Source organism: Motacilla alba, chromosome 1A (genome assembly GCF_015832195.1).
Source record: "Motacilla alba alba isolate MOTALB_02 chromosome 1A, Motacilla_alba_V1.0_pri, whole genome shotgun sequence".
Classification (NCBI taxonomy): Eukaryota; Metazoa; Chordata; class Aves; order Passeriformes; family Motacillidae; genus Motacilla; species Motacilla alba.
In genome coordinates this window covers 33,719,940-33,732,721 of record NC_052031.1, presented here as the reverse complement: position 1 = coordinate 33,732,721, position 12,782 = coordinate 33,719,940, and the positions used below count along the sequence as shown (strand labels likewise).

Here is a 12,782-nt window from a genome sequence, read left to right as displayed (position 1 = left end):
ATGGCACAGCCAAATACTACAAAGCCATCAACAACAATATGGTATGCTCAAGTATTTTTACAGAATGATATGGAAGTTCTGATCCAGAAACCCATGGAAGTTGCAATATCTTAATATTATAAAAGTTATTTTAGGCAATTTTTGACTTTTATTTGCAGAAGAGATTTTCCTTCATACCTTCTAAAGCTCCTTGTAGTCAAAAATGTGTATGTAAACATGTCAGTTACTTAGTAAAAAAAAAAAGCGAAAAGTTTAGAAGACCTCAAAGCTAAGGCATTTTTCCTAGCTTAAAAGAATTTATGGTGCAAATCTCCATTTACTGAGAAACATTATAGTCCTCCAGCAACTGAACCCTCTGCCTGACCATCTTCATACTTCTTGTACCTAACTTTTAGGAAAGGCATGCTCACAGAATAAAACCTTTCCTTGATGATACATCTTTTGCTTTTGATTAATTCTAGGGTTGTACATGCTTCAGATGACCTGCATGTTGCAGTATCCAGTAAGAATAAAGGGTGCTTCCTTGAAAATGAAGATTTGATTAATGTAAAATTCTCTGGGGAAAAAACTGTAGACAGAAAAGAGCTGTCAGGAAGTTTATAGCTACCTGTGTGATATATTCACCATAAAATGCACATCTAAATCAGGTGGCTGCTTTCTTCCATTAGTAGCACTGGGATATGCCGAAGCAGTTATTCAATGTAAAACAGCTCATGTGAGTTAGAGAAAGCAATTAAATTAACTTGAGCCAGGCACCCATACGAGCTTCTCCTGTGGCAAATAAATGCGAAATTATAGACTGTCATTGCCTTAAAGGATTTATTTGTAAAGTACTGCGTAAGACAGAGAGAAGCACACATATTCCATTTAATGATGCAAATGTTGTCAACTATTTAATATGTAGTATATTTGTTCCTGAGAAGCCAGTGATATTTAGAAAAAGTAGGACTTATCTCTCATTCTGAAACACATTTCTGGAGCAAATCCAAACCAGCAGCTGGGATTTTATGAATCCTGCAGGATCCTGAAAAATCCCACATTCAGTCCTAAGGAATTCTTACTCACATTCAAAGTGATGACACTATAAAAAATAGCTAGAAAATGGCTTATTATGGACTGAAGAGTAAGGCAATCTACTTCTTTATTCCTCTGACCTGCTATTTTGCAGAACTCCAGTGCTGGCAAAAAAAATCAACTGGAGGATCAGAACTACAATGTTAAGGCTCAATGTTTGTATCTTTATCACTTGTAATGGAAACATCAGGAGTAAAAGGTCGATATCAGAGGTAGTATGTAAGATTTAGGACATGGATGACACAATCATCTGAAGTTTTATTTCATTCCATGGCACTTGAAAGTCCAGGTGTCTTTTAAGAAATGGCAGAGGTAAATGCCAAAGTAATTTTATTTTTAAAGTAGTTATATTTCTATAGACTTTATTGCCTTTAAACCTCTTCCTGCCTGTGTATTCTCCAGGAACTCTTGGGACAGTTTTCTGCACCTGCTCCCTGTATTGGTGCCTGCTGGGCTGAATAGCTGCAGAGTTTTTTCTCTCTCAGTTTTCTCTGCCTGAACACCCCAAAGGCATTGTGTGGCAGTTTTGCCCTGTGAGCAAAGAATCTAGCTGGAAATCTTTATTTTATAATGCTTAGAAATTCACATGCACACTCACATTTTTCTTTAGAAATACCAATAACGCCCCCCCAACATTATTTAAGTAAAAGGATTACGAAAGGAAGGAGAATATTAGCATAAATATGTCTCTTCTAAAAGAAAAGAGCCAAGATTGTGGTTCAAATATGCAGGAAATCCAAATTAAGTGTCCCAAATAATGAAACAAAAATAGTCACATAATTCAAAGCTGACATAAATCCAGTCTGGTACTTATAACTTGGTAAAATGTTTTTGGTTTGTAAACAGCACATTGCTGGGTTTTGTTCTAGATCAAGTATCACCTGTCCGCTCACAGCTTGCAAGAGTGTTGTCAACAAAGGGAACTCATCATTGCATACTCTTAATTCAACCGAAATCCAGGATATGCCTGCTCTGTTTGGATCCCTGGTGCTGCTCAGTGATCCTGCAGCATTGCTGATGACAGGACTGCAGCCCAAGTGCAATCAAGGCAAAGCCAGGAGCTGCAGCTTTCATCAATGGGATTTTCAACAAGGGGTTTTCATGAGCACCAAGACACATTCTGCTTGACATGCTGGCACAATGTCAACACAGAAGAATGCTGTGTCAGGAAACTGTCATGAAATTTACAGCAGAAATTAAACCCTTCAAATTTTCCTCTGAGTAAAGGGTTCACGTGGAGTTGTTTGATTACATAAAATTACATAATTTCTATAAACACGAGGATGTTACAGACAATATAAAAATGATCACGACATAATTGTTAGGCAGGATGAAGCTCCTATAGGAGTGCACCCACAGAAGTGCCTCAGAAAATTAAAAAGCTTCATCTTTATTGCTATCATTATTTTCAAACGACGTTCAAGCCTGCCACTTTGAATTTCTTTTCTCTAAAAAATAAAAGGAATATTTAATCATCATAGCATTAGTTTCTTGTTAGGCATGGCTCTGACAGAAATAATTTTAGTGGTGAGATTTAAGGCCTTTTAGTCAAAAGGTCGTAAGGAACCGCCTGCAATACTGACAGAAATTTGACCTGTCACAACGAGTCCTGGACTCTTTATGGTGCAAATTCGGGTTTATTTGATCGGGGGCAGTCCCTGCCCTTCGTGGGAGCTTGCCTCTGTTTTACCTCCTTAGAGCCCCGCTTTCGCACACCTGGGTGCACAGAAACTGGCCAGTCAGGAATTGCGGAGGGAAAGGGACGAGCCCTTGTCAGTGCTGCGAGGCGAGGGTCCGGCGGGATGGCCGCGCCGGTGGCCCCGCGGGGGCCGAAACTCAGACCCCTGCACCGGTGCGGAGTCCCACACCCCGCGGCCGCGAACGCGGGAGCGCGGCCACAACCGCAGCCCCCGCCCCGCTCCCCGCGGCGAGGGGCACCCCGCACCCCGGCCCGCACCTGGCGGGCGAGAGGCGGCGCGCCCCGCCCGCCCCACCTGGGCCCGCCGCGCCCGAGCGGGGCCGCCCCGCGCTCTCCATTGTGCGGCCGCTGGCTCGGGCCACCTGCCGGCGGCGCCAGGGCCGGGCCGGGGCCGGGCACCGCTCCGCGCCTCCTCTGCCTCCCACAATCCCCCCGCCCACCCTCTCCGCTCCCCGGCTGAACCGGGGCGAGCCCGCGCCTTCCTTCCCCGCCTGCCTCCCTGCCGTCTCCCGGCTGGCGGAGCTCCGCCGCCTCCCCTCCCCCGCCCTCTCTCTCCCTCCCACCGCGCGGCCGCCGCCCCTCCGCCGCTGCCCGCCGGAGCCGCCGACTTCCCCCTGAGCGCGGGTCGCCGCCGCCTCGCCCTGCCATGAGCCGCCCCCCGTCGCAGCCGCAGCAGCGCTGAGCGGGGAGCGCGGAGCCATGCCGGGCTGGAAGAAGAACATCCCCATCTGCCTGCAAGCCGAGCCGGAGCGAGGTGAGCGTGGAGCCCCGGGGGCGCCAGCCGCCCGCCGCTAGGGCAGGCGGGAGGGCGGGCCGGGGTCTGCGGCGCCGCGGGTGCCCCCTCCGCAGCCCGTGCCCGTGCCCGGCTGCAGGCGCCCCGCGGTGGGACGGGCGGGCGGCCGGCCCCGCGCCTTCCATCTTGCTCCGCCGCCGCGGCTGGAGCGGGGGCTGCGGGGGGCGGCACCGGCGCCGGGCCGGGGGACACACCGCGCCGGCCCCCGCCGCCTCCGCTGCAACTTTACTTTTCTCCGCGGGGCTGCCGCCCGCGCTGCCCCGGGCCGGGCTTTTACAGCTGGAGGGGCGTGAGGCGGAGGGGTGGGAAGGTAGCTCCGAAGTGACTTCGCGAAACTTCTCCGCGTGTGGCTTTGCCCCGGGCCGCTGCTGGACCCATCCCGTCCCTCCCGGGGGACGCCTGTGAACCGGCAGCGATCGCGCCTCGGCGGCGAGCAGTGCCCGCGGTAGCTGCCCCGAGTCCCGGGATGGCCCCGGGTCCCCGAACCCCGCCGTACGGGTCGGTGATGTCAGAAGCGAGAGGGTTTCTGGTCGTTTTTAAGAATAACCTATCTGTTTGTTATAATAAAAAAGGTGTCTTTGCCCCTTCCTCAGAGAGGGCTTCTGTCATGGGTGGGTGTTGTGTGCCTTGCTCCGTCTTCAACCTGTGAGTGTCAATGACAAAAAGGCTGGGACACCATTTCCTCACAGGTATGCCCGTCGAAGCATGTCTTTGATTTACAGGTTAGTTCCGTGGTAGCATGTGGAGTCCTGAGGCAGGACATTTGGGTTTGGTTGCTGCCGTGTTGGATAGCTGGCTCTCCTGCTAGGAACAACAATTCTCTGAGTATTCAAAAGGAGGAGGTTCTGTTTGCTGTGGAAGAAGTCTTGTTCCCTTGTGTTGGAGGTGGAAGTCTTTTGCAGAACTGCTGCCCTTCTCACTAGTAAATCCTATCCCTAATGGGAAGTTCATCACAAACATATGACATCATGAAAATAGTTGCTGAAATGAGTGCAAGGTGTTTCAGCTGTGAAAAGCGAGCTTTTGAGTCTTTACTCTCAGTAAATGCATCATTACTAAAATCTGTGGTCATATTTCTTTATGTCACAAAGCTGTGTAGCACAGGAATCACAGAAATAGGATGGATGACAGTTGTCAAAATACATCAGATGCGTTTACAGATGAGGGAACTTTAGAAAGGGTCTAATCTGGCTGTGTCAGAAACTGGAAAGATTTTCTCATTTTATTCTGCATAAAGGTTGTGTCATGAGCTGTAACATGCAGACTTGTCTTTATTCAGAGTAAGCAATGGTGGTGGTTTTGCTCTGATGGGTTTAATGTCAGAATACTGATTTGTTAACAGTTCTTGTTTATTCCTGTTTCTATTTAACCTCTTTCATCTTTATTATGAAGCCGAATAGATTTATATGTTAATAGTCTTACCACTGATGCTTTTCTTTATTGTATTTCAGTTGTGTAAAGAAAAGAAATCTCTGCTCTGCCTAAAGTAAATTATTGCCTTCTGAAGTATGTTGCATTGTATAGTGCTTAAGTTTTAGCTAATAATTTAACAGGATTCCAGTCACTGCAACTTTCGTGATTTAGAGTTGGAAAATTATTAAATGGTCAAAATATTTAATCAGTATTGAATTTAATAGTTCTTGAGTATGAAGAATAGATGAAATAAAGCTTTCAAGCTAGACAGAAAAATGGCTAGTGCAGTAATGAAATGAAGGTGCATCTTTAGCTAATGTGGGAGTTTAGTGTGGCATTGAGTAAAAGGCAATTACAAATACAGTTAAATTCTGGTTCAGAGCCAGTTATGCTAACATCTCCCTCTTCTGTTTCTAGAAAATATTTCCATTCAGATAGTCTGCAGAACGTTTTATGTACGTTGTGCTATCAGAAGACTTTTTTGTGAATGTAAATACTGTTGTTTTAAACTAACAGTGTAGCTGATAGCTTTCTATGATGTAGCTATGGAGTAATACTGCATGTGAAATATTTACTAGTATAAATTGTATTTATGTCGCATATACAAGTATGCCTTTATATAGGATACAAAATATCCATTTATCCATCCCAAATGCTTGTGTATATAGGATAAGAATACTCATACAGAATATAAGAATAAGAAACATTTAAATGCTTGTGTATTTTCTTTGATTTAGTGTTCCTGTAATCTGATTGTTTTAATCAGTGTTTTGTTCCTGTAAGAGAAGCTAGTCTTTATTCAACTCTATGAACACTAGTAGGACTGACTAGTAGTAATTTTCCTGTATAACAACACAGACCTGCTAAGTTAATTTGGTGCTGAAGTTTTTTGGTGGTGATCACTTGTAAAACAAACTACAAAATGAAAAGGGATAAAACAACCCATCCAAACCAGAAAAGTACCCTACAACCACAAACCAAACAAGGTCTCAAAAAAGAAGTGAGCAGGTAAGTAATGCCAGTTTATCCTTGTGCCTCCTGCTGACTTTCCCCTTCAGGGAAGCCTCTCCTGCTGGCTTTATTATATCCACAGTCCATACCCCCCTTCTCTGTCATAATAAACAGGTACTGCGCAGCTTTAATTTTAAGTCTAGTTGTAGCAGCAGATTTCAGCTGGAAAAGTCAGCTCTGAAGGTGCTGGAAAAACTGGGAAGGCAAAGATTTCCCTGTGGTGAGCTATGAGTGGTTTGTACCAGATCTTTTTCCCCCTCAAATGTTACAGGCTTTCTAGAGAGCTCTGTGTCTTCTGCATGCACCTGTAGGGAGCTGATCGGGCCCTTAGGTCCTCAGCAGTGGAAGGGAGGAAGGAGTTGTGGGCACTAGGACGTGAGGTTTGAGGGGTGGGTGGATTTGTTAGAGAGGATGTGGGGGCTGTATCCTCAAGGCACTGCAGCATAGAAGGTTCACTGGGTACTGATAGTCTTTTCTCACTCCAAACCAATGCAGCATTGCTTTGGGAGCACTTCAAGGCTGTTGTATTTCCCTTGATGCTCAGTTCATCTTGGGTGTCAGGAACTGGATGGCAGTGCTGCCACACTGCAGTGCATGCCACAGCATGTTCTGGTGCAAGGAATCAACTTAAAAGCTATCCAAGGAGCTGTGGTGTTTTGATGTGAGGAGCTCTTGGGATGTTGCAAATGGTGATAACCTTGTGCGGACCTACTGAGTTTGGTCCAAGTGGGGTTATTTTAGTGTATTGGTATCCTTGTTTGCCCCTTCCTTGCTTCAGAGTCGCCCTTCTATCTTGAATATCTACTGCAGAAGTCCTTAGCACAGCCTGTGATCGTTGTTCCTACAAGTCATGCGCTGACATGGAGGTTATCCAAAAACTTGATAAAATCAGAATTTTGCTAATGGAAATTGGCCAGTCCTGCTGAAATGAAGTAGCAGAGATGTGGTCAATGCTGTTGGCTCACCTTGGCAACAATTGATACTCTGGGTAAAGGAGAATAACCTGGGATAATGGTTCAAGCATCAGAGCGTGTATTTTCATGTAGAGTTTAATGTTTGTGAGAGTGCTTTGTGGTGGAGAAGATTCTCTTCTGAGGGGCGGCAATCAGTGGTATTTCAACAAGTATTTTTAGATGTCTTGACTGTGGAAATTATGTGGGATACTTACATCAACTTAAAATCATATTGTGCTGGTTTTCAGTGACTAAAACCATATTTAAGATATGAAGTGGAGAGCTGCTTTTCTATGTGTACTGCAGCACAGCTCCTGGTATTCTGCTGCTCTGTAACCAAACAGTACTCTGCAGTGGCTGTGCTGCTTCTAGCTTTCACTGCCACAATTATCACAAGAAGTCCTCTCCTTTAGAGGAAAGAAATTGTGCTCTGTGTTAAGTAAAAGATTTGTAACGTATAACTGATGCAGAGTAACTGATGCAGAGTATACCCTGTCATTTCAAAAATGACATGTGAAGATGTGCTAGTGTAAGACAGTGCCTTTAAAATTCAGGGTGCACTTCCCTCCTCCCCAGTTTTCTGCCTAAGACGTAAATCAGATCTTGTTGTAAACCACCTAAAACACTTTCTGGGGTGACATCTTCGTAAATACTTGAAGAAGAAAAATGTTATTGGAATTAATTTTGTTCAGTATTCCTTCCAATCAAGTTAAATGAAGGTGTTTAATGGAACTCCCGTTTCAACTTCATAGCTGATCAAGTTTGCCAGGAGTACAGAAAATACTCCTTCTACATCTTGTATGCTCACTGTGGGACTGCTAGAGATCCCTTAATGTACATGAATGTTAATTTTAGAAATTAAAGCATCTAAGGATGCTTTGGTCTCGATTTTATTTTTCAAGTGGTTTTCATTCCACAGTTGTTTTTCCTCTGTTAAATAGACCAGTTAGGTCAAGGAAGAAGGAAATACTGAATTTTTATTTTCTGCTTCTCTATCCATGTTCACACTTGACAGTCAGGGAAATCAGGTGAACTTAAAGGAAACATTTTAAAGGAAACATTAGGAAACGTTTTAAACCCCAGGACTCAAGGATAAAAAAAATGCACAGGTATTTTGTGAATCCTGCCTCAAATACAAAACCAGCATGTTCTCATGGAAGATGTGCTGACAACAAGCATCTATCCCTGAGGTTACTGCTGCGTGAGCTTGTCTGCTCATCTTAAGCAGGAAAAGAATCAGTTTCTCAGATAAGGGAAAGATATGTTACTGAATTTAATCATGTTATTGTGGGTTAGCAATTTGCATCTGATCAAATGAGGCCACTTCACAGTGGATATGCTTCATGCTCCTGCCAGGTACATGTTAAAAATCAGCTTATTTTCAACCGAAGGCTGAGGGTGACTGTTCTTTGTATTTCAATGTTTCACCTAGTAAGGCAAGAGGAATCTTTTCCTTCTTGAGCTTACATGGATTCTTGGAAACTGAAGAGAGCTCCAGACCTAGGATTGGAAACCTTGTAGAGACTTTCTGCCTGTCTTTATCTGTTTTCTCATGTGTGTCACATGCCTCCTGAAAAGTTAAAGTATAACCTGGATGGTAAAAAACTTTTGTGAGGAGAGGATGTATTCACAGTGGCAGCCCTAAGAGACAAGACTGAGTGTTGGGGATGAATGTTTGGAGAGAGATGTGTGGAAGATCATCTTTTACCCCAGGGAAGGCATTGCCTAGATTTAGTGTGGAGTGCAGATAGCTAATACATGAGCAGTTGGGACATTTGGTCAGTTGTGGTACGGAAAGTGCACTGTAGTGAAGTTTAAGGTGAAGAAGTGGTAAGGACAGAAATGGAGGGAAATGGCAGTTTCTCAGCTGCTGACTCAAGAAGCTAGCTTCATTCCCCTCCTCCAGAAGCATCTGAAGCAACCACTAAATCTCAGATTGGAAAACACTAATACTAGGAGACAGATTAATAAAAAAAAAACCTGGTTACAAACTGTATGTATTTTTTTCTTGTTGGGACTTCTGTCTCTTTTCCCCTCAGTCTTGACTGAATTGTGTCTTGGGCATTGGTCTTTCTCCATTTGCTAAACTGACTGTTGCTGAGGACCATTTGCCAGGTGGGATAAGATGACGCTCTAGAGCTGGTTTTCAGCAGCATGCAAAGGGCACAGGCACGCTGTGTCAGTTTTTTTGTTCTTTCTCTTAAAACCAGCTGGGATGGGGAAGATTCTAACACAAAGATGGAAAAGAGGCAATAATTGCTCCCTAGTGCCCTTCTAACATGAAGGGAGCTGAGAGCGGGCAAAACTCCTCTGCATCTCTTGTGATCTGCATAGCCAAGTTAACAGCTGTGGTGTTTTATGAACTGTGGTATTAAAAGAATCTGTTAAATCTTGTGGGATCTTCATGAAGGTATGGTCTTCACTGATAGATGAGAGATGATCGTCTCTTGTGTTTGGGTCATAACAAATGTTTTTTCTCCTCTTGTAGAAAGAAAGTGTGAGATAAGTGCAAATAAATGATTTCTCTTTTTTTTGCAGAGGCAAAAGCAGTTTTTGTTCATGTCTGTCAGAAATGCAGTTAGATTTGTCAGCAGTGAGTGATGGCAACAAATACTCCAGCTTGCCTCAAAGAATAGCAACACATAGAATTTGAAGCAGTAACAATATTTGCCACTGACAGGCACAAGTTTCTTTCTTGTGGGTTTCTGGGAGCTATAAAGGGTACAAATTCTGATTGACTAGTTTTTGATCAGAGTTTCTTGTACACTGGAACATTAGAGACACACATAACTGGAAATACAGAAGCTAGAGTTTTAGATCCTTCAGCAATTTGCATGTAGACAACTTCTTTTGAATTTTGGTGATAATTATATCCCTACTATGGGTTGTTTTTCTGTTATTCAAGATTATCTGAGCTGCCACAGCTCGAGGTTCTCCCTGAAGAGCTGTGAAGACCATGTTGCTCTCCAGTGGTTGCAGGAAATAAGGCTTGATGCTGCACCTTCTCCCCACTGCTTGTATCTGAGTCCTCTTTTGTCATGCTAATGCTTTTGAAAAAAGATGCACCGAGTGAGCAGGTATCTGTAAGAGTCTGGTGATTGTGGCAGTGAAATTTGGATGTGTTTGAATGTTTTATCTAAGTGCTTTGGATTTATGCTTGTTGAAATGTCAAGAGTACCATCCATCCTGACATACAGAAAAACGGACGAATGAGATGTGTCAGCATCCTGTGTGGATGGGGACACCTGCTCAGTGTTTCATTTGGGCAAGATGAGTGTGAGACCCTGCAAAATTCAGGGTAAAATAGTAACATTTATGTCAGATACAAGTAATCTTGATTACTGTGTCACCCTACTGGTTTGTTTGGTTGGTTTTTTTCCCTGTTCCTCTTTCTGCTGGCACAGGCTGTGCTGGGTAGCTGAGGAACAGAAAATCACAAACTCTTCTGGCGTGCCCTCTGGTATGAGTTGGCCAGCTTTTTTATGGTTCTTAATGATATTGATGGTCTACTGTCAGGGTTTTTTTCAAAGTCATTATCAGTGCAAGTTCTGTGTGTTGCTGATTCTGCATCACAGATTATAAGCAGTATTCTTTGCTTAATGTTGAAATAGTTTACCGAGAACTTAGAAAAGACAGGTAAACCAGGGGTGACAGTTTTGATAGCAATATATATTCCACAGGGAATTTTGTTGTCCTTTCTCTTTGGAAATCATTACAGGAATTGAGAATGCCTGGCATGACTGACTCAGTTTCTGTCTTTTTTTGTGTCTTAATTTCTTGTTATTAGTAAAAATCACCACTGGGAAGATTCTGCTACTGTGAAGGAAGACTGAGGAGAGTATTTTAATAGTTTTACCATCTTCTTTACACACTGGAATCCCTCAGATATTTAGGGAATTCCATAGTTTCCTCATGCAAGTTTAAATCTTCTCTCAAAATACGAGGTTATTCCTTGAAATATAGAGATGTAATGATGACAGTTAAAAGTAACTGTCAGTGAAACTTACCAGATTTTGGTTTTTTTTTTACCAGTGGGGTGAGACAGAAGTTTTAACACCACTGTTTTGTGGGCTAGTAATTTCGTGTTGTGTAACTGGATACAAATGTTTCCTTATTAAGAGATAGTGTTTTGAATGTTGTAAAGTATTGCCAGAATGTGTCTTCTCAGTAACCGTCTTTCCTAGGAAGGTCGGAGAATTTAAAATAACTATTTTTGTTTACGAAGCCATGCTGTGTAGTTAGCACTTTTTTCCTGAAGCAGTTTCCCAGTAGGTGAAGGTACCCTGGGATATGGTCTCTGTCCCACACTGCAGTGTGTGAAATAAAACAAGATATTTACATTTAATCAACAAAATGAAGAAGAACGTATCAGTGACTGGTGTGTAAGGAACCAGACCTTGTTTTGTTTCTGTGGATATCAGCTGGCAACATGGAAGTAATGCCAGCTTTTCTACAATTGCCTGACACGGAGACAGGTGTTCTGCCGTACAGCACTTGTTTGTCAGTTCAGCAGCTGCTACAGTGGGACAGTATTCATGAGAACAATTTTTGTAGGCAAAAAAAAAATAAGAAAAATAACCACCACTTTTGGGGGGCTATAATAACAGATGACATGACGCCAGGTTCAGCAGTCAAAAATATCTTTGTGATAAATGTGTTCTGCATAGGCAGGAAGAAACAAGGTTATAGGAGATTGTTGTTGGGATAGAAATAACAGACTGGTGGGGTATTTGAATTATATTATTATTTTTTTATTTGGATTACTGTCTCTGTGCACCAGATACCAAGTTCTTTGTATTTCTGTTGCAAAGAACAGCTTCCCCTGCTTGTCTTTCACCTTGATTACCAGCTCCCCTTTCCAAAAGGTGATGGGAAAAGGTGAGGGACAACCTGGTGCTGATAGATGCTGCCTCTCACCTAAGAAGTTTTATTGGTATCTGAGCAAAGCCAGGATGGTTCCAAGAAGTGAGTTGTATCAAGCTCCCTGCTATACTTTCTTGAAATCTCTTTAAAGCATTGGTTACTGGCAGGATTTTGTTGTCACTTGTACCCATGCTTCTCTCAACAGGGTTGAGACCTGAGTTTCAGAGGAGGTGGTTGTAGAATAAGAATAAGCACATTGTTTTAGTACTCTGACTAAAATTTAATCTCAGTGGCCTTTACAGTGAAGTATTTAGTTGTTTTTGTGTTAGGAATGGATTTACAAAACACCTGGGCAAGAAGTAGAGTGGTAGTCACAGAGCAAATACTCTGGGGAGTAAAATTCACTGCCTGGTAAATGGATGCAGTTCTGCTGGATTCTGAAGGTTAATTCACTTGTGACAGCAAATTTACTGAGCCCTTGTACCTGTTAGTGGAAGCTGTTTCTTAGTCCAGGTTCTCTTCTGAAAAGTCAGTGAAGACTGTTGCCAAAAATACATTGCCTCCTTCATGTATATTTGCCACTTTTATTCTTCTGTATTTTTACATTTTCTGGATCATATTTGTAAATGCCACAATGTTATTGAATGCACTGAGAAATTTTGAGCCTGAGTCTTTTCAAAATACCTTATATATTTGATAAAGCTTCCAAATTTGTGAGGAATATACCTGTAATTTACTTTGATTTTTTTAGTCTAATATTAAACTTTCCCAAACCAAATGATATACCCAAGATGTGAGCTTTAAGTTAACTGTGTTGTTAAAGATTCTATGTGCATCATGATTTGAAGAACCAAAGAAATGTCTCCTCTCTTACAGAAATGTTTTGAAATTACAATTTGTAGTGCGTTATACTTCACCTCTTACTAGGACTGTTTGCAAAATGTTCAGGAGGCAGATAAACCTTCAGGATTTTCAT

The 12,782-nt window shown here is 43.0% G+C and overlaps 1 protein-coding gene across 2 annotated transcripts in view; it reads left to right on the top strand.

The window, feature by feature from the left end:
* Positions 1 to 3,183: 3,183 nt before the first annotated feature.
* Positions 3,184 to 12,782, top strand: part of GRIP1 (glutamate receptor interacting protein 1) — a 308,647-nt gene continuing 299,048 nt past the window's right edge. For both annotated transcript variants that reach the window (XM_038154124.1, XM_038154121.1), the window contains exon 1: positions 3,184 to 3,527. In XM_038154124.1, the coding sequence (XP_038010052.1) occupies positions 3,473 to 3,527 (55 nt within the window). In that variant the 5' untranslated portion in view covers positions 3,184 to 3,472. The remainder of the gene's footprint in view (positions 3,528 to 12,782) is intronic.